At 45.1% G+C, this 21,914-nt stretch overlaps 1 protein-coding gene and 1 long non-coding RNA gene across 2 annotated transcripts; one reads left to right on the forward strand and one right to left on the reverse strand.

Annotated features, from left to right (window-relative positions):
- Positions 1-314: 314 nt before the first annotated feature.
- On the reverse strand, positions 315-20,312 carry inhbaa (inhibin subunit beta Aa). Its single transcript, XM_038710592.1, has 2 exons — positions 19,489-20,312; positions 315-4,010 (listed from the first exon to the last, which is right to left on the reverse strand). The coding sequence occupies exons 1-2, from the start codon at positions 20,000-20,002 to the stop codon at positions 3,196-3,198; spliced, it is 1,329 nt and encodes a 442-aa protein (XP_038566520.1). The 5' UTR covers positions 20,003-20,312; the 3' UTR covers positions 315-3,195.
- Positions 19,853-21,535, forward strand: LOC119897218. Its single transcript, XR_005443377.1, has 2 exons — positions 19,853-19,989; positions 20,262-21,535. It is a non-coding gene; the product is annotated as an uncharacterized LOC119897218 (long non-coding RNA).
- Positions 21,536-21,914: the final 379 nt, after the last annotated feature.

The following is a 21,914-nucleotide window of genomic DNA, read 5'->3' on the forward strand; positions in this document are numbered from 1 at the left end:
ATAAAAAGTAAAGAGTAAAGCATTGTGGGAAGCGGAGTTCTTGCTATGCAGGGAGAGAGGAAGTGGACGATAATGTCAGAATTGAAAAAACATCACAACTCAAAGAAAAACTGAAGAGTTTTGTTCCAAATGACCCACAAAACTAAATTCATCTGAAACAAAAACTATAAATTAAACTCCTCTTTACGCAAGCAACAAAAGGACGGCACATTGTTACAGACTTCAGAGATACTGAACTGTGAACTAGATTGATTTTTTTCTCTTTTTGTTCCCCACAAAAATAGACATAAATCAGGGTTTAAATTTAGGTTTTGTTTTTTTTCTGCATCATTAAATCCAACAGTTGTCTCTCACATAAACAAGTGCACAAACTGGACTCTTTGGTGTTCTAAAGCAAAACTAAAACTGGGCCCTGGAGGTTTTCTCCAGAGCAAAAACAAAATGTTTCTTCTCAAACTAAACACACTGACCTAACGGGATCATCTGAAAAACCTTGTATTTCACTGTGAACTGTGGGAAAATTAACGAATACGTTGTGATAAATTGCTGCTTATCACTACAACCCAAAACATTTGAATCACATATTTTATTATGAATTTCACCAATAACTCAGGTTTAAAATGCCACAGCGTAGAGAGGGTTGGTGCACGGAGGCTCTGTGCAGGTTCACATTGTTATTCATGTCAAAAGACAACTTATATTGATCCAATAAGACCACAGACCCCATAATAACCCCTAACATGTGAAATAAGAGTTATCTTGAGTTGCAACCATATTTGGTTTAAGGTGGTTTTAAGTTCACGTCTCCCTGAAGAGATTCATTTTCTTTAAACAGGCAAACAGTCAATATGTTTTGTGGTCTCCCAAAATCCTCCATCTCCACTGATTACCCACTAAATATGTTTTAAAGGCGTCTGACACCAGCTAACGAGGGATTAGCCTAATGAACAATTGTTTTCAGAGGTCACATTCATAACGGATTAAAAACCTATCCACAAAAAATAAAAAAGATGAACCGACAGAGCCTCTGTGAACGAATCCCTTAAAACTTTAATCTTGATTTAACAAAACATAAAGGATGTTCAAGGGAAAAATTTATGCATTTTGTGTTTTAAAACAACAACAACTTCCTTGGCTAATGCTAATTAGCTTCAGTCAGCTAGTTTAAGTGCTGTAAACATCCACCAGAGACAAAGATACAGACATGGTTTTAAGGGGTTTGTTCTAGTGCTTTTAGTGTTTTTGTTCTTTTTACTGTGGTATTTGGAGATTAGAGCCAAATATTTAAGCTAACAGGAAGGACATAAGATGGACCCGAGATATGAGAGATCTAAAAGCCCATTTAGAATTTTAATTATGAGCCGAATCTGCATTTTGATTATTCCTCTAAGTGCTTTTTATTCTCCACTTTAACACAAGTCCTCAAAGCATCTGACTGGACGGACGGACAGAAGGTTCGTGGTGCATCTTGTGGACAATTGCTGCTGCCTGTAAGTTCATTGGCTCTCAGTCATCACGTCAACACTCGTATCAATGCCATGCTCTACAAGCTATTTTTATTCATGTGTTTATACCTTTTCGCTTGGTACTGACTGAAAATGTTTCAACTGTGCTAACTGACCGGCTAGCATAGCATATCACCAACATGTTAGCTGTAGATTTATCCAATGAGAAGCCTCCAAAGTCTCCTAACCTGCAGTTCCTCTAACGGCCACTAGCTGCCAGAAATCTGCAGCTGTATTGGAGCAAATGGGGAAACTTCTCTCTAGAAATCCTACATGTTGTTTAGTTCTCAATATCTTCTAATGTGAGTTTTGGTGGAGATTTTGCAAATGTTTTTATTAAAATGAATCGAAGAGATCGAGTACTCTGTATTTTTATTGGAAACATCAAATAAATATGCAGCATTTCTGCCAGTCAGATTGTTATTTCTGGCAGTTTGGAGAAGGCTTTGACAAAACGTTTAGACCTCCATGTTGGAAATAAAATGCACAATTGTGATTAAACAGTTAAACACATTTTAGCAAAACATGAAAAATACAAATAGTGTGTCTCAGTAATCCTGGCTACAGCCCTAATACTTAGCTTGTGTGTTAGCTTGACTGCAGCTACTTGTTTTTAACCTTTACCCAGTTTAGGATTAGAGAGAGCGGTAAACATGAAATTCAGTCTTTGAATCTTTCAGAAACCAACAGACATTTTGTGTTTTCCAAGACTCTGCACTCAACGTATGACGATGTTTGACCTACACCTGGCCTACTGTGGGGATCCAACCTTTCAGATCTCTACCCCGGACAGGAAGCTCCCGTCTCTCTGAGGGTCTCTTCAGTCTGGCTAATCTGAGCACGAGTGTCGCTATAGTGCAAAACATGAAAACGTTTGTAACGTTTCTTTAAAAAAGAAAAGAAATAACAGACATAATAACACAAATGCAGCCACATAAAAATATTATCAACAATAACAATAATATTATTAATATACTTACTGACAATAATAATTATAACATCGACATGGTAACGATGGTAACATATAAAGAAGTGTTTGGTTCCAGCAGCCGGCCAACTTGTTTCCTTCAAGTATCTCTCAACACACACACACACACACACACACACACACAAACGTACATATATGCACACTTGAATGGACAAACACACACACACACATCACAAATGTGTACTTCCAAAAATAATACAAAAGAGTCTTCTTCTTTCTTCCTTGTACTTTTTGAAAAAAGTAAACAGTTGGGAAACAAACAACAAAACCCAGGACAAAGTAAAAAGATCGTAATACGTGAAACAAGTTGCATAGTTTTGAGATCTAGTAGTTTTTCAGGCACCTGGTCTCTCCAAGATCTGACAGGTGGAGTGGTGCTTCTACATCTCAGCCACATAAATAAGCCTCGCTCCCTCCTTTTGTAACAAAAATATATTAGATATTCTTTTTTTTTTCTATCTTTTCTTTCTTTCTTTTTTTTCTGAAAGTGCCGTCGAGACTCTTTCTGAGTTCTGCTGGATGAGGACGGAGAAGAGTTTTTATTCCCAGAGAGCGCCCCGAGTGACGGAGTGACGAAGCGCTGTGGAAAAGAAGTGACGGCGATCATGAAGTCACTTGTTCATCTTTCCCTCCTCCCTCCGTCTCCTCCCCGTTTCTCGCCCTCTCTGGGTTCAGAAGTCCTCCTCCTCTCCTGACCCGGTCTTACGAGCAGCCGCACTCCTCCACGATCATGTTCTGGATGTCCTTCTTGATGATCTTTTGTTCCTCGTTGTAGTAGAGCATGGACATGGCTCGTAGCCGGGTGGGCACGCAGCACGACCTCAGGTTCTGGAAGGGGCTGTAGCCCCTCATGCGGTAGTGGCTGATGACGGTGGAGTGGAAGGACAACGTGGACCCGGTGATGCTCGCCACGTGGGAGGGGCACTCCCCCTCGCAGTAGTTGGCGTGATAACCGGGCGGCGCGATTATCCAGTCGTTCCAGCCAATGTCTTTGAAGTTGACGTAGAACTGCCGCTTGCAGCAGACGCGGACCTTCCCGTCACACTCCAGCCCGCGCTTCCTGCGCCGCCGAGAGTCGCCGCTATCCTCCGGCCGGACCACAGCCATGAGGAAGGGCCGGTGGGATTGTTCCCGCTGGTTGGCGCGCGTCGACGTCTCCGAGCCGCCGGACACCAGGACGAGCGTTGCCCCGGCATCGGCGCAGAGTGGGCAGGACACCCTGAGGCTCAGTGTTGTGCTCTCCGTGCTCTCCAGCAGCGCCTGCACCGCCGCCGACACCGGGAAGGTGTGCCACCCGCTGCGACGGGTGTCCACGGTCTTCTCCGCCAGGAGGATGTCGTCCTGCGGCGGGCGGCCGTTGGGGAGCTGCCGGTGCTGGAAGAGGCGGATGGTGACTTTGGCTCGGCTGCGATTGGTCTTGGCCAAGCGGAGGAAGAGCCAGACGTTAGCCTGCTCCACCAGAGAGAGGTCACCGCCCTCTTTAGACAGGACGAAGTTCACCATGCCCTGAGACTCACCTGAGGCAGAGAGAGGGAGACACAGGGTTAGGACAACGTCCAACTCATGATCACAACATCATAATGCAGAAAACCCTGGTCTGTGATTGGCTAAAACATAGTCCAGGTCAGCGCTCATGATATCTAACCAACAGTGCTGATGCTTCACCTGCCCACTGCTTCAACAAACTACACGTTGAACCCTTCTGTTCCTTCGTGCTAGAACAGAGATGCACAGAAGGACCGTGAACGCCTCGCAAAGACGTGCGCGAGTGTCAAAGTCTTTACTTACCTCAAGTGCATTCAGTCTGAGTGTGGCCACATCTGAGCGACAGAGCCGTCCACACACACACATACTTATCATTATGTTACCATCTCTAACGTGACCTCACACACACACACTCGCTGCTGATTGGACCCTTCCTGCTGACTCAGCAGCAGTGGTCGGAGGTTTTGGAGTCAGGCAGCGTTTAAACCAGCTAATGGTTCCCACCCGGAGCTGCAGCCCAGAACGCCTGAATATACAGCAACATTTGTAAAGTGTAATCTTTCTGTTTCTGTTACTCCGCCGTGAATTATGGGAAAGTTTTAAAAGCTGCGTGTCAGCAGGAGAGAAGCCGAGTGAGAGAGCGAGTTGTGTTTTGGAAGGCGTTTTTAGATTCAGACCGCAGTTCCCCAGAGCTGAGGCGACATTTCAGCCCAAACTACAGTCCAGAACTCAAACATGTTCAGGTTTAAAGGCTGTAAAAGAGAGAAGGCGTCAAATCTTTTATTTTTAAACTGCAAGGGAGAATCATTTTCTGTCAATTAACTAATCAATGAATCAAGCAATCGTTTGAGCCCTAATTAAGGGCCTGTGAAGACGAGTTCAGGGCAAAGAAACATGGACAGACTGTCATCCACAAGTCAGTTTATGATTCAATGTTTTAATAGTTAGCTGTTCAGACACGTGATGGGTTGGCACATAACTGACCAGGACGAATAAATCCTCTTAACGGCTGTTTTTCTGCAAACGCTGCATGCAAACAAACACACACACACACCCAGGCCTGTATTTTACATTTCCTAGAAACCTCCAGGCCAGGCAGCGAGCTAATCACTGGTTTGAAGACCCAATTACCATCCACCGCCGTTACATAACATCTCCGCATCACCTTTTTCCTCCCTCCCTCTCCCTCTCTGTGTAATGTCTCTCGCTCGTGGGTGTCCATACAGAAAATCAAAGTCACGATTTGGGAGTTTATGAATGTCAGCAGCAGCGACGCTCTGTTAAACGGTGTGAATGGGCGGCTCGTCTGTGTGTGCGCGCGTGTGTGCGGAGGCGGCCGGCACTTTAGCGGCTCCATTAACGCCGTTTAACCGACAATTCGGAGGCGATTATCTCACTTACATCATCATCACCTCAGTGAGGTTAAAAAATAAAAAGCCCTGTTCATTCATTGTTTCTTAGAATAGTGTTTGTGATTCTGGCTGCTGGGAGAAAAAGAAGAAGAGGCTTTGTTTTAACTCCAGCAGCGTAAAGGACCAATCTGTTAGTGTGACGCTAACAGTGATGCTAATATAGAGGCTGGTGTTATCCTAGATTTCTCTTTATGTTCAGACACAAGCAGTGAACGTATCACCGAACAACGGATGTCCTCTGAGCCGTAGAAACTATCAACCCATCAGACTGCTTCACAGGGTCTTGCTGGCCCAAACGCTCACTAGAGCGCCACATGTGGATCCATCCACCGCTGGAAAGAGTCCCAACACATGCTCTGTTTCCTGCTGTTTAATAAAAACTACAGTGGAACCAGTGGGGCAGGAGCTCAGAGCCACAGACAGGAAGTAACACCAGACTTTAAGATGAAATGTTATAACTCAACCCGACTCGTCACACATGGACGCAGGGTCAAGAACCATCGGCGTCAGTTTATAACGCACTGGGATCCCTATAGCGTCATAGTTCAGCGCAGTGGGGGAAGCCCTGTGGCGTCCGTTTTTGACAGTAAAGGCAGGTATATGATATTTAACCGAAAAGACTGAGCGAGGAGGTGGATGGAGGACCAGAACCCCGACTTTAAACGAGGAGACCGGAGTTTGTGTCAACAATAAATATGTTTATTTAAGTTACGTAAGTGACGTTAGTTAAGTTACGTGTTAGCTGATGTACGTAGTTTTTTGAAACCCAAACCAGGATCTTTTCCGAACCTTAACAAAGTAGTTTTGTTGCCTAAACCCAACCAAACTGCAACATTTCACATCTGTAATAACGTGACGTTAAACTGGCGATGTTTCAAAACACTAGCATTTTATCTTGAAAGTCTAAGCACTAGTTAGCAAACTTAACTGCGGAGCCTTAAACGTCTAAAAATTACGCTAAAAGGGTACCCTTGACGTTAAAAAGCGACGCCAAAGGGTCTTGACCAAGCGAGTGAGAACGTGTTGTTTAAATACATTCCTAAATTTCAAAACAAGACCACGCTGTCACAGACTTCAGCGCCTTGCTTGCAGAACAAGATGGCTTTTATTCACCTTAAACTGCAGCTGATTGTTGCTGTGAGTTATTAAATCCAGCTCAGAGTCCCACAGAGACCTGAAGAGAACTGAATCCTCAGAGTAAATCCTAATAGCATGTTAGCAGCACAGTGTAGCAGCTGTAACGGGGGGGTGGGGTGGTCAGATAGAAGTCAGCGCCGCGTGTTCATGCAGAGCCGGTAATTACGGCCGTAATGACAGACGTCTGTATCATCGTGTGATTTACAGGCACACGTTCGCTGCAGAGTCCTGTTACACATCCGTCTGCAGAAACACTGAACATCCTTAAACTCTGTGTTATAGTATCACGAGCGTGGCCAAATTCTTTCAGTGTAATTTCTCCCACAGGTTTTATTTCTGACTGAAACTGAAACATGTTGGTGGATAAACAGATAAAAAGTTTCTACTCCTGTACCGGACTGTAACCGTGGAGATAAAGGGATTATTTTGTTGGTATTCAACAGCTACAGCTCCCATGTCCACTTTTTCTTCCTCAGACAGCGAAGGCTCCCTGAACACTAAAATGTAAAGAGAAGTTAGTGGAGTTTGGTGGAAAGACTGAACATCTGTGAACATGTTTGTATTTTCTCACGAACAACTGCTGTTTGTTGAATGAAAACAATCTGCCACATGCATCACATGACCGTCCATCGCTGTGTGAAGCACATCCAGATGCAGATTCAAATTTTATTACACTATTAAATTAAAAGATTATAAGTTATATGCAGCCTTGGCGGTGGAATGCTTTCGGGGCGTCGTCATGTAGAAACAGGAAAGGGACAAACACAAACTGTTGACACAAAGTTGGACGAGCACTGTTGTCTAAAGGCCCAAACAGGAAAACAGTACAGCATTTAGTGTTCTGGGTCCCTGCAGGAGGATTTTCGTAGAGCTGAAGTGAGACCAATGGCTGCCTGCAAGGAAGGAAATCAATCTAAACACTGATGATGACGTGAACGTGTCTCTCTCTCTCTCTGTAATCCCACTCCATTTACAGAAGACTGGTCTTTACAAACTGATGTCTCAACAACTCATAAAACCTGATTTCTGGCCCTCGTCGGCTCGTCTGCTGTGGGCGCACACACAGTTTGTCATGCAGCGTCTGTGTTTGGACAGCACAGCGGCGAGGGAGGAGAGCGTGGCGAACACTGAAACACACTCAGTTTGTTCTGCAGAAAACTGCAGCTCAGTGTTTTCCTCTTAAATCAGTTCTCCAGTCTGACTGAAAAAGTTCTCAACAAGGTGGAGACAAAAACCTGGTCTGTGTCCTGGTGCAGGACTCACTGAAGGAGAACACCTCAGACTGAGAAATTCAAAGAAATGTTTATGAATCTGAAATCTGAACCTGTAACACTTTTAAAAATGCTCAGACCATAAAGAACCCAGTTCAGACCACCAAACATCCAGCTTAGAACATCTAGAAACACATTTAGACCATCAAAACCTAAGTCTTGGCCATAAAGAACCTATCAAACATCCAGTTTAGAACATCTACAAACACATTTAGACCACCAAACATCCAGCTTAGAACATCTAGAAACACATTTAGACCATCAAACATCCAGTTTAGAACATCTAGAAACACATTTAGACCATCTAGAAACACATTTAGACCATCAAAACCGAAGTCTTGGCCATAAAGAACCTATCAAACATCCAGTTTAGAACATCTAGAAACACATTTAGACCATCTAGAAACACATTTAGACCATCAAAACCGAAGTCTTGGCCATAAAGAACCTATCAAACATCCAGTTTAGAACATCTAGAAACACATTTAGACCACCAAACATCCAGCTTAGAACATCTAGAAACACATTTAGACCACCAAACATCCAGCTTAGAACATCTAGAAACACATTTAGACCACCAAACATCCAGCTTAGAACATCTAGAAACACATTTAGACCATCAAAACCGAAGTCTTGGCCATAAAGAACCTATCAAACATCCAGTTTAGAACATCTAGAAACACATTTAGACCACCAAACATCCAGCTTAGAACATCTAGAAACACATTTAGACCATCAAAACCGAAGTCTTGGCCATAAAGAACCTATCAAACATCCAGTTTAGAACATCTAGAAACACATTTAGACCATCAAAACCGAAGTCTTGGCCATAAAGAACCTATCAAACATCCAGTTTAGAACATCTACAAACATATTTAGGCCTTCAAAGTCTAGGCCCTAAAGAACCCAGTGTATACCATCAATAACCAAGTCTAGGGCTTCAAAAATCCAGCGTGGACCATCAATAACCAAGTTGAGATCATCAAAAACAAAGTCTAGGCCATAACAAACCCAGTTCAGACCATCAGACGTCCCATTTAGAACATCTAGAAGGTTAAACCACCAACACCCAGTTTGGACCACCGAATGCGGACTCTGGACTGCTGAACATCTTAAACCTGTTGCTGCAGTGACTCAGGTCTCGCTTCTCTCAGCGTGTCCGTCCTTACAGAGAAAAGTTCTTCATCAGTCGTTCTTGAATCTGTGACGCACAAATCAGGAACGATAAACTGACATTTGAGCCAAACATCACCACCATCAACTTCAGCAAACATTTCCCAACCCTCCCATCAGCCCCCCGGCCGTATTATGACTTTGATTTGATTTATCAGTCGAAGCTTCTCTGAGCAGCTAACAAAGCTAAACAAGAGACCCTGCCAACATGTTGTTAACAACAGGACTCGAGGTTTATGATCAATCTTATTAAACCCTCTGTAATCCCCCTCACACACACACACAGACTCGTGACATCTTTCAAAATGTTTCGGTGTGCTTATGTTTCAGGAACAACAGCTAAATGATCCTGTTCTCAATATCGTACTTCTTCTGCAAAATCCCACTACAAAACAAGACGATTTAAGAAGTCATTTTGTTTATCTGTTACTGATATTAAATATCTGCCCACAAGTTTTATTAATATAAGAACTGGAACACCAGCCTGCATTATTTTGTACAGCTGTAGGTAGTTTAGGGTCATTTGACTCACATTTCTTCAGGAAAATGCAGCTTGTAAGCTATGTATCAACTGGAATATAAAGGTAGGATAACTAGGTTATGCCACAGGGCCCGTGTACAAGGTGGGGCCACAGCAGCAGGCAAAGGGCCACCTTAAAGCCCTCGCCATTTCCAGTTTTAGATTTTCTGCTTGGGATGCAAATGTACGATGCGTCATGTTCTTACAAACGTTCCCCAACGTCAGTATTTCCATTAAAAACACATCTGAACATCTGAACAGGCACCAGCCTTCTTTAGGCCTCAATATCCCACAATGCACTGCGGGGCGTTCAGTAGTTTACTGATCCCTCTCAACTCGTAGAGCGCTAACCGTGTCATTTTGGGACGGCGGTCCGACCTTAGCGGGCGCGGTCTGTCGGAGGACGCTGCTAACTTTGGATCTGCCTGTTGACTTCGGTGAGCGAACACACCCTCCACCCTCTGTTCCCTGTGTTTACTGAGACCCATCTGTCCAAACACGCCGCGTCCCTGTGTGTTCTCCTTTGTCCATCATAATCCTTCCTTTGATGGATGAGCGGCGTTCAACAGCCTGACAAGCCTCTGTGTGTGTCCCTCAGCTGTTTGTGTAAATGTGTAGCTTTGTTTGTGTACTGGAGGAGTGTGTTTGTGTGTTTTCACGTCAGTAAGTGAGGAAGAGAGTTAAACTGTTCTTCTTCTGCTGCTGCTGCTGCTGTTTTTCTTTGGCTTCCTCCTGTAACTCTCGTTCCCACACTCCCAAATGGAAAATGCTGGTTCACCAGGATGAGGTGAGGAAGATGAGACCTACAGTAGGAGGCAGATGTGACGGATCAGGCGTACGATAACTTCCTGTCCAAACGCTGCTTCCTTAATGTGAAAGCTAATCTACGGCTCCATCTCCTCTCCGCCCCTCACGTTTACATTAGAAGGATCAAAGTCTCTCCATCTTCCTGCAGAGAAGCTTCTGCATTTACACTGTACAAAAGGAGTCAAACAGGTTTCATTTTGAACCCAGTCCCCAGCCGTGCTGCGTAGGCCTCCGGGGTCGAGTCCAGTTGAACAATGGCGCCAAAGCAACGGCGTCATTTTGTGTTGAGAAGTGGTGGCTCAGATTAGGGGTTTGACTTTAAGGCCATGAGACGTGATGATGCACGAACACAAGATAAGAAGATATTTTAAAACTGTTTTGAATAAATATTCGTTGATGAAACGTATGGCTGGGGGGTCTGGTGGTCCTCCCGCAGACGATTTAACACTTCATTTCCTTCATTCTGGAGACCTTTTCAGCACTAATTTATGATGAAAATCTCTTTTCTTATATAGAAGGAACGCAGATCTGTTTCTTATTCCTTTCTTGTTGTGCAAATAAACCTTTCAAAAAGTGACGGGGACACGTCTCCAGCGTCCCCAGAGTAAATGGCACCTATGCGCTAACGGGTGCCGTGTGCGTGACAAATCATAGTAAATTTGACGCTCTGGGAATGAGAACGGGCTGGACGTGCTGATGTTTAGCAGGTCTAAAGTTTACCATGTTCGCCGTCTTGGTTTAGCGTTTTAGCATGCTAACATTAGCTAATGTTAGCAGTTAACACAAAGTGATTCTTTCAGAAAAATCTGTTTTCAGTCAAACTGGTTTAATGTGGTGAACATATTTTTTACAGTGCAGCACAGGAGCAAGAAAGGAATGTTCCTTTTTCCCTCTTTACCATTAAAAGCATCACAGTCGGGCCTTTCTTCTGTCTTTTCAGTTTACATTAGGAGGGATCAGCGGGCTGGGTCGCCCACCCACCCTCCCCCGCTTACAGCACACACACACACACAGCATGCAGATTGTGTTTAAGATGTCTCAGGTTTGATTCCTAACAATGTTTAAGAAACCACCTTCCTGTTTACTTGCAGGAGTTTAAATACACTCCAAGTGAAGTGCGTAGAGCAAGGCACCGGGACGGTCGAGGGTTCAACTCCTAATGTGGCTTCACTGCAGGGAGCAGAAAGAGCTGCAACGTCTAGCTTTAAAGCTGCTCAAGGGGACATTTAAAGAAGTCTTATGAAACCCAAACATATGTATATAGATCTGATCAAACCCACAGGTTACAGCAGAAATAAGGCATGCAAAGTAAAAATGCAAAGTAAAAAGAGAGTCATGTACTGCAGTATGTGGAACTTTAAACCATCTTTTTACACTAATAGCCCGTGAAACCTGCACAGAAAGCAGAAAAAAGTCACGTGCATCCTCCTACTGATACACAGTGATCCCATCATGACGGTTTGAGGACGTTAAGGACTCTGGTGTTCTGGTTCAAAGTGAAACCTTTAGTCTCCTGAGAAGCTGTAGGTCTGCTCCTTTAAAACCGCCAGATGAAAGTGTTTAAATGCTGATGATGTAAACGGTGACAGCGTTAATGGAGTTAAGGTGAAGCATGACGTGGGCGTGTAAAAAGCCCTCGGTGCTGACTGTCAGGCTCAGCCTCGCCTGCGTGGGACAGAAATCTGCTCCAGATCCCCAGAGTCGACGCCCTGCTCGGCCTTATTGGCACCACATGTGAGTCAGCGGGTCTGTGTTAACGAACACACACACACACACACACACACACACAGCTCTAGACGTGAAACAAAATCTGTGTAACGCTGCTAAACAAAAGTGGTGAGGAGGCATTAAAGCAGCTTCGCCGTCTGACGAGAGGAATGTCCTGAATGCCAAACTCGCTCATCCTCTGGAGGAAAGAGAAAGTCTCGTCTGGACCGACTACACACAAAGAAAAAAGAAAAAACCCTTGTGCCTTTTGTAGTTGTGAAGAAGCATTTCCATTTGGGTGGATCAAAGCAGAGAGACAGATCATTTGGAGAGAGACAGAAAGTGAAAAGAGGACGACATCATGTTCAGATTGAACACACCCTTCATGGTAAAGCAGGCCATTAGCTCATCAACAGAAAATTAACTGCAGCTTTTCCTCCACTGAGTATGAAGGTGTTCAGACTGCACACAAAGAGACAATTAGAGGTCACGTGACACAAAAACCCAAATGGATGTGAATTGATGTAAATCTGCTCCAGATGGTTCAAAGGGAGGTGAAGTTGAACATTTGAGTTCATCCCAACGTCTTTGCTTTAAAGGTCATGTTTACCTGTTTATATTTTACATTCTGCCTAGAATTGATTTGTTGTAATTTCCCTTGACGAGACAATAAAGTAAAACAAGACAAACAGCTGGGGGTTCTGGTTGTGTCCGTGGAGCTAAAGCCCTCCTGGCACGCAACCCCGTCTCTTAAAAATAAAAACATTATGTTTATGGCCGAGCTTTTTCCATTCCTGGACGCATCGTAGGTCAGACGTTTGGATGGTCAGGACACATCTGGCGGTATGTCCAGGCCAGAGCATCGGTGCTGGATATCACGTTAGCTGCAAACATTTGTTATGTTAATTAACTGTGTTTTTAAAATGCTGGAGTTCAGTGGTCAATCACGTTGTTTGTCTTCACCCTCTGGGATGACACAGACAGGTGTTTTGCTATAAATCGTCTGTCTGTGACTTCCAAAAGCAAAAGGAGGGATCTGTTTAATGATGCGACAGCGTTCAGGTTTGGTTAGCTTCAGGCACAAACATGACTGGGTTTGGGTTGCCAGTGTCAGGGGAGCTTGGTCATCATGGTTCCTATTAAAATAACTGTCTGTTGGAGACAAACAGCAACCTCCGGTGTTAAAGTGTCTTGCACAGCTACGAGCCCAGACGTCCTCTTACTTCCTGTCAGTTACTATGAAAGTTCGTCTCCGTATCTGTGCATGGTAACTGCGCTGTGGTCACATATTACTTGCAGGTCCGAGGCAGAGACTGAAGCACAGACTTGCTTCACGTCCGTCCACCTCACTACTTTCTGCATTGATTCTGAACATTAAATCACGACTTCTGACCAATCTGGACGTCATTTCTAGGGTCGGGGCGTCGGACTGCTTACAAACACAAACATGCTTTCGTATGTATTGCGCTTTACTTGTCTGTAATGTAAGTGCTGTGTGTTTATGTATGCCATGGTATGGTGGTGATTTTTACTGCTGCAGCCAAGCAGTAAAACAAAATGAAGTGAAACTGGAGGAAAACAGTTTCTCGTCGGATCTTTAACACTGTGTCAGTTTGCATTGTTAACTTGCTAAAACCGTCCTGTCGTGCTTCGGCTGTTAGTACCAAATAAAAGCGGTCTGTCAAATTATTCCAGCACTTTCCAACATAAAGACAGTCCCAGCCGAGCGAGACTGTGGGAAACAGTTAGAGACTGACTCTTCACATCAAAGTGACTTCAGCTGTTCTGCTGCTGCAGTGTTCCTTCATCTTTCCATCAGCTTTTATTGTATTTTCGTGTCTTAATAAAATGATTTTATGGCATGGGTTTCATTTTCAGGCCTCGTCTACAAACCAGATCTCTCTCTCGGGACAATAACGCTTTGAGCTAAATTGAAGTTGAAGTGCCAGCTTGTAACTCTCTCAGAGTTCCCAGGCCTGTTTATTTATAATGAGAGAGCAGATAAGCAGTCCAATCTGACAGTCAAATGTTCCCATCTCAAAATACCAGAATGCCAGTGAGACTGTGCCGCTGCTCGGCTTTCACAGACGGCTTTCTGACATGTTGAAGGAAACCTCCAGTGTCCCGAGAGCCGTGACACGGACCCAAACAAGAAGCCTGCCCTGGACGCGAATCAGACCCGCATCGAGCCTCCAGTTCAAGCTCATAAAGTTCTGCATCATACTAATACTGAATTTACAAACTTACTGCAACTGCAGGAGTCGCGCTGATGAGAGGTGAATGTCAAGGAACAAGAACATAAGTTAGATAGATGAAGTGTCACAATGAAAGAAGACAAAGAGAGTACTTCAGCGGCTTGTAATCTGTCCTCCTATCAGCTGTCGGGCTGACACCTGCATTACAGCTGGTGAACACAAAGGACATGCATCATAGACGCTTTCTGCAAACTGCACCACCGTGTTCAGAGGTGTGCTCTGCACCTGTGACCACACCCACCCGTGATGTCACAGTGACCTGACCACACCCTGCTGCTGCTGAAGGACCTGTTTAATAATAACTTCAATCGGTACGGTGCCACAGCTCTCTGCAGGAAAAGTCTTTTGCGTGTGCGGTTCAAAAAGAGACGAACAGGGAGTGTTCGGAGAGTCTGAGGAGTCGTTCAGGGACGGTCACCAAGGTTGGGATGGTTTCTGCTCTCTCTAATTCTCCGTCCTCCCCCTCTGTTTGAACTCGCCTGTATTTAGCGAGGCCACCGCTCGCTGCCTTCCTGATTCCTCCCAGAGGGACGACACAGCGGGAGGCTGGCAGAGAGGCGGGCGACACAGTGATGTCTCACTCTGACCGTTTTCTCTGTGCACCACAAACGTCTCTCGCTTTATCTGAATGATGGCTGATTTATGTCAGGTTTAAAACTAATAATGTAAGATCGCTTTTAGTGTAGCTATATTTACACTCACTCATTACATCAACTGAATATTTGGGAACCACTTTCTAATGAGGCACCCTTGACAAAGGTTGCTTAACTAACAGTTTATAAATCATTCACTAATTTGTTATAGATCAGTTATAGGGAAACTAATTGGAACAACTTTTGGGTTGCCAGGTTGTGAAACATTGAATTATTTGACCAATTCCCAAGAAAGTGAGAACGAACGTTTTCTTAATGAACAGAAACAAACAGAAAAGATAAACACAGAAGGTTTTTCACAACCTGGCAACCCAAAACTTATGATTGGCTTCTAACTGATCCAAATGAAATTACAGACGATACACAAAACAACTACTTACAACTTATTAAACGATCAAGGGCGCCTCGTTAGAGCAAATATTTAATGAATCGATGCTACTTTTTCCAAATCAGTGAGGTAGATCTCTGTTTGTTGATCTGAACGGCTCAATCCACCAAAACAGCTCTGAGTTTTAATGAGGCTTACAAGCATAAACACCAGGAAACACGGGCTCGTTAGCTCATAAAAAGATAGCCGCTGCTAATCGTGCATTTATTTCTCAAACGACACCACTGGGGCGGCTGTGGCTCAGGAGGAAGAGCGGGTTGCCTGTTAATCGGAAGGCCGGCGGTTCAATCCCTAGGCAAGATACTGGACCCTGAATTCCCCCTGGTGGCTGTTCCACCAGTGTGTGAAATTGTGTGATTGGTTAATAGGATGTAGTGTAAAAGCAAAGTCCTGTGACTTCATGAGAAATAACAGTTTTTAGTTTTAGGTAACAAACGGAGTCTGAGTTTCATTTTAGCATCCAACGCTCTATTTTTCTTACTGTCAACAAATTTCACGTGCAGACCCAAACATGTCAGCACCGTCTGTCAGCACCGTCTGACTTCCTGTCTGAGGTTCTCAGCTCTCAGCCCATTGGTTCCTCCTGAAGATGTAAATCTTTAAAAAACAAACTCACAAATATATAGTTTCGTGTTTAGACAGGCTCAGAGTCAAAATAAACTCCAGCGGGTGTGTTCATGGTGGTGAAGGAACATGTCAGCCTGTGAGGCTCTCCGACGGGTTTGAACGGTTCCTGGACAACAGAGGAGCTCTATGCTCAGAGGAAGAGGAGACGTCACACACAAGACCTGTTAGGAGAAACAGTCGCTGCAGGTTTGAGTCTGAACATGAAGAGAAACATAGAAGAGCACCTTATCCTTAATTGTGAGATCAGATTTTTTCTCAGTCGGTTTGTGTGTTTGGTCTGCACACAATCTGTAGCTGTTTACTATCGAGTGATTCATCTCCCCAGACATAGAGCATCTTTGGCGGCCGGTCACACATCAAAGCAGAGCCAAACGATGTGGTGGGACGAGGACTAAAACCAGCCGGGATTCAAACCAGCAGCGTTCCCACTACACGGACACGGACGTTAGCACGCTATAAACACGCTAAAGCCACGTCCCGAGGAAGTGATGGAAAGGGAGGGAAAGTCAGAGCAGACGAGCGAGTGAAGAGGAGGGAGAAAGTTAAACTTGGAAAAAGATGGAGAGAAAACGAACAGACAAGAAGAAAATGTGAGTTAATGCCAAAAGAAAGATGAGAGAAGAAGAGAAGAGTGTGAGGAAGAGAAAAGCAAACGGGCAGTGGAAACATGCTAATTACAGTTTATTTCCATGACAGACAGACGGTTCTGTCTGTCTTTGTCTTCCTGTGAGCTTCACCGTTTCCTCTCATTTGTCGGAGCTCAGTGAAGCGGGCCGAGCTCGTCGCAGGTTGCTGGTTTGAATCCCCAGACGGGCCCGGCCACCAGAATAGATCCAACAATGAGCGGTTTATTCTGGCTGCCAGAGGAGGCAAGGGTAGCCCGGCGGGTTAGAGAGCGGCAGATCGGAGGAGGGGAATGAAAATGCAGTGTGGAATGTCGCTAATGATGTGTTCAATTAAGTTCAATTAGCCTAATTGTCCTCTGTGTGCGGGAGAGACGGAGAGAAGAGGGGAAGATAAACAGGGACGGAGGAGAGGAATTTAAACAGGCTGATGATAGAATGATATTGTGTCAGAGCTGCTAAACGGAGGTTGACACTTCGTCTCCGCCAAGAATCCAGTCATCCCTCTGTTCCCCTACTTGCCATCTCCGCCGCCCAAAATAATTACAGAGGTCCCTGAACGCATCAGTTATTCCTAACAAAGCACAGGGCCGGCGGGGTGCAAAGTATTCTCACGGCGGGCTGTTTTGTATCTTAGAAGAACAACACGGTTTCATCAGTTCCTATGAAAGTGGCAGGGCCTCTTTTACTTTAAAGTGGCAGCGACACCTCGGCAGCCGAGCAGTTTGGGTTTTACAGGACATTAAAGGGTTCAGTGAGCTTAAGATGAACTTGTTTGTATGACACGCCGAGACTACAAAGCAAAAGTTTTAGAACAGCAAGTACTCAGCAAAACATTTGTTCAAGTCAAAACGCCCTCTAGCGGCTGTAGGGAGCAAAGGAGGAAGTCAGGTGACGTTAATAGGGCGCCTCAAAGATCACGGGTCAGGGATGGGTCATTTCCATCAGTCACTGCTGATTTATTTTAACCCAAGTAGTTATTTAAACCCTTCTCTAACCCTAACCAAGTGGTTTCAGTGCTTAAACCTCCAGCCTAGAGGTGTCGGGTCAGACGATGCAACAGAACTTCAGAAATACTTTATGGATCCTTCTGTAAAAAAAAAAGTTTAAATTACGTATCGACCAAAAATCACAGACGTGAGATATAAAAAAGAAAGTTAAAAAGCAACTGCAACAGGCTGCATGCGCGTTGGCACATGCGCACTAGTGATTTGTCTTGTCTGGTCACCTGGCTGGTTTCATGATCTGTTAGATCACTCTAGATCACCGATGTGGATAAACTTCAAATGCAATTTATACTACAATGTTTTATGCCCACTAAGCCAACGCTTCCTGGCACTGAAACTGGTCTCAGAGTTAATCTGAAAGAGCCTCGAGCAGCGTTTGCAGGCTGCATACAGCCTCCAACAAGCATGTGTGCAGCCTGAGACACGCCCACTGTTGTGCTCCACATTTATTTTAAGCGTGGTGACGAAGGCAAAAAGAACAGGAATGTTTCTGAGCCCAGATTTTACATAATTCGAGACTTCGGGAACTCTAATTGGCTGGCAGCAGATTATATCCACCTGGAGGAACTCTTTAAACGACATTACATTTAGAGAAAGCTGCTCCTCTCGGCCGCTCTGTAAAGATCCAGTTCATAAAAATCTTTTCCATCTGCTGCTCCAGACTCTCGCCTACAGAAACTCAAACTGCACCAACAGAAAATCCAGAGGAGGAAGGAGAGGACGTCACAGTCCCGCCCACACTGTCTGACGGACAGGTGAGCTCTCACATAGAGCAATCAATTCATTTCAGATCCATTAGCGCTCCGCAGAGGCAGCATTTTGAAATGATTCATGCCTCTAATTGACAGAAGGTCACAAGAGTTTAACTAAAATGCTGTCATTTAAAAATCTTCACCTTTTCCACTGGACTAACTCATGCAGACGTAATATACCCTTTAGATTACTGCTAGATTCCAAAGCACACCATATTAATACAAGGAATTAGTTTTTCTGCAAATCAAACACAGAAAAAAGTGTGAATTTCTTGTATTTGAAGTTTTTCTACTCAGCTGACGACTCTAAGATCTCAAATATCATAACATGCGTAAGGTTGATTAAAAAAAATAAAGTTGACTGACTGTGATGGATTATGTCTCTGCAGCACGTCTCGACCCTCTGCGAGCTGCTTATCATAGAAGAGACTTGAAAGTCTAAAAACTGATCAGCAGGAACGGAGATTCCAGCCAAACTGGAGTTGATGAATAAAACACAGCAGGCAAGAAATACCAAGAACTGGAGATACAAGGTTTTCACATGACAACTGCATGATTTTACAGCCGCGTCGGAACACAGGAAACCTCACAAGTGCGAGAGTGGCGTGACCCGTCAGTGACCTGGATTTAAAAGGTGTTTAAAACACAGAGCCAGTCCAGCTGGAGGTCTGCAGGGGGTCAAAGGTGAGCAGACAGAGAAAGACCACCTGACGTCAGCCTGCGCAGGTCGAGTCCAGGTCCAGGACGGACCGGACGGCTTCCCAGAGTCCAACAGGTCTGACTGTGTGAGACGGGTTTTCTCACAGAAGTACTTCTTCATTTCCCCCTCCCTTCCTCCCTCTCTCTCGGACTCGCTCTTTGTCGCTACCGTCTGTCAGAAAAGTGTTCCAGCACTCTGAACTGCTTTTAAACACACACACAAAACACACACACACAAACGCACGAGTCCCCTCTGACTTTAAGTAGATAATGGGCTATTATTTGAAAACAGCAGGAGGCGATTACAGAGGCTGGTGTGTGTGTGGATATCTGACGGGTTCGGCTGAGTGAGTACGCAGGTGGAATTAAGCAGGTGGACACACACACATAAAGGTTTTCTCTCCACACGCTGCTGCTGCAGAAGGACAAAACGATGCTCTCACACACACAAACACACACACTAAGCTGTGCGCACTCACCAGCCTCGGCGAAGGTGATGATCTCCGTCGTCTCCTGCGCGTCGCCGCTGTCTGCCACACGAGCCGCCACTGCTCCTCCCCCTCCTTCTCCCCGGCCTCCCCGCCCTCGCGTCTCCTCCTCCCCCTCGATCTGCACGCTGCCGTCCTCTGCCACTCGCCCCACGTGGAGCTTGCGCAGGGCGTTGAGGAGCGCGGCGCGTGGCACGGGCCGGGTGATGTTGGGCCGGGCCTGGAGGTGCAGCATGTTGAGGATGTGCCTCTTCACCGCCTCCACCACGTCCTGCTGAGCCTCCTCCTCCCGGTCGTGTCCCGCCACGTCGTCCGCGTCCCCTTCGTTTCTCCTCATCCTGGCCAGGGCGCAGGAGGGGCAGTGGGAGCTGGAGGCGACGTCCGGCAGCGGCTGGTGGTGAGGGTGGACGGTCAGTGACAGAGGTCTGGACGCCGGGTCTGAGGAGGAGCCGCAGCTCTGGACCAGGAGCAGGACGGTCCAGCTCAGCAGAGGTAAGACAGACATGGTGGCAGGAGTTGCCTGATTGGCTGCTGGGTCAGATTTAGTGATGCTGCCGGATGCAGAATCAAAGACGGAGACAGTAAAGATGAAGAAAAGTCAACTTTTGGTTTGTGTTTGAACAAAAATTCAGTCCTGGTTGAAGAAAGAAAAGTGTTTCTTCTGTTTGAAATTCACCTTCCTCTGCCTTCTCTCTTTCTTATTGTCTTTGTCTTTCTCCTCTCTCTCTCTCTCTCTCTCTCTGTGTGTCTCGTTCTCTCCTCAGAAGTTTGGAAGCTGCAAAGTTCAGCTCAGCTCACAGTCCACCTGCGAAAAAACGGAGGGGAAAAAAAAAGCTGTAAAGAAACGAGAGGGAGACGAGGACAAAAAAAGAGAGAAAAAAGAAAAAACACAACGCCGAGAGAGAAAATGAGTAATCCTTATCTTTTTTGTCAGGGACAGATGGCTGGAAAATGTGGAGGCGTCACAAGAAAGAAAGAAAGAAGAAAACAAAACAAGAAGAAGAAGAAAAAACTCTCGGATGTGATGAATGGATGATGGAAAAGCGGAGAAGGAAAACTCTGGCGTGCAGGAGGATCCTTGTTCCCGGGGTGAAGCCGCTGCAGAGTGTGTGTTCAGAGTGTGTGTGTGTGTTAAAGAGGCAGTTTGACTAAGTTATCCCAGACGAAGGAGTTCCTCCCTCTCTCTTTTTTTTTACCTCTTTTCCTCTCTCTCTCTCTCTCTCTGTGTTGAATGCCTTCCCTCGCTCACCAGTTGAATGGTTTTACCGGAGTGGGCTGGACTCTCTCTCTCTCCTCTCTCTCGCACTGGCAGCCTCCTACCATAATTATACCTCCCTCCCTCCTCCCTCATCCCTCTCTCTCCTCCCATCTCGCTTTGTGACTCATAACTTTTGCCTCCTTCTCTTTCTTTATTTATTTCTTCCCTCCCTCTGTTTGGCTGTTAATGGAGCAAAGCTGGGATTCCTTTAGCCCTCCCTCCCCCCTCGGCGGTGAATGAGTTACGTGTTGAAGGGAAAATTCTTGGATGACTTGGATTTAGCCTGTGACTCTCCTGTCCATCTGTCTGACTACCTATCAGTCAGTCAGTCTGTCTGACAGTCTGGATTTGTGTAGTCTGGTTGCCGTTCAGCTCCTGTCAACATGACATCATGGTTCATGACTGTGCGGTCTCGCCATGTTGCATTGTGAGTAGGGGATTCCTGCACAGGTCGCCGATTCAGATAACAGCTATCTCTTGTTTTCGTCTTTGTTTTCTTTGTTTTGCTGACCTTGTTCAGCTCTTTATCTTTGTGATAAACATTTTTGAGCTTTGGGCGTTCATTCTCTCTCAATAGAGAACCCACATGAAACCAGAACGTCCAGGTTCTCTTCCAGAAGTAAGATGACCTTTGTAACAAACGATAATTACAAAAAACAGTATGTTGTTCTGACTTGGTTCATACACACAATCTACTATTATTGTAAAATTAACGGCCTTTAACAAACACCATGTCCCTCAAGCCCTGGACCTAAACACTCAATAAAAGGACAGACACGGCTGAATGTGGAAATGTTTTTCAGCAGCAGAGCTTTCAGCTGAAAAAGAAAGCGTCGGTGAGTGTTGTGAATATGAACGAAACCAAGTTGCATTGTCTCACTGGGAAATTCAGCTGGGAGTGTCTGCGCTCACAAAGTATTTGTTGTTTACGGTTTTGATTTCTAATAGCAGGTGGAAGTCTTGACTGTCCTGCAGTCCCAGGTGCTGACAGGACACACCAGGACAAGAACCTCCCGAATCAATTTGAGAAGCATAACTTTGTTTAGGTGATCTTCTCTGTCATCATCAGAGCCCTGTTATCCTCCTGAAATTGCTCATCCACTCCCTCAAGCTTCTTCAGAAATAATTCATCATGCCACTTAATTTCCCATCAGCCCAC

Source organism: Micropterus salmoides, unplaced genomic scaffold (assembly GCF_014851395.1).
Source record: "Micropterus salmoides isolate LMB-PRFRI ecotype aquatic unplaced genomic scaffold, ASM1485139v1 Ms_hic_scaffold_1, whole genome shotgun sequence".
NCBI lineage: Eukaryota > Metazoa > Chordata > Actinopteri > Centrarchiformes > Centrarchidae > Micropterus > Micropterus salmoides.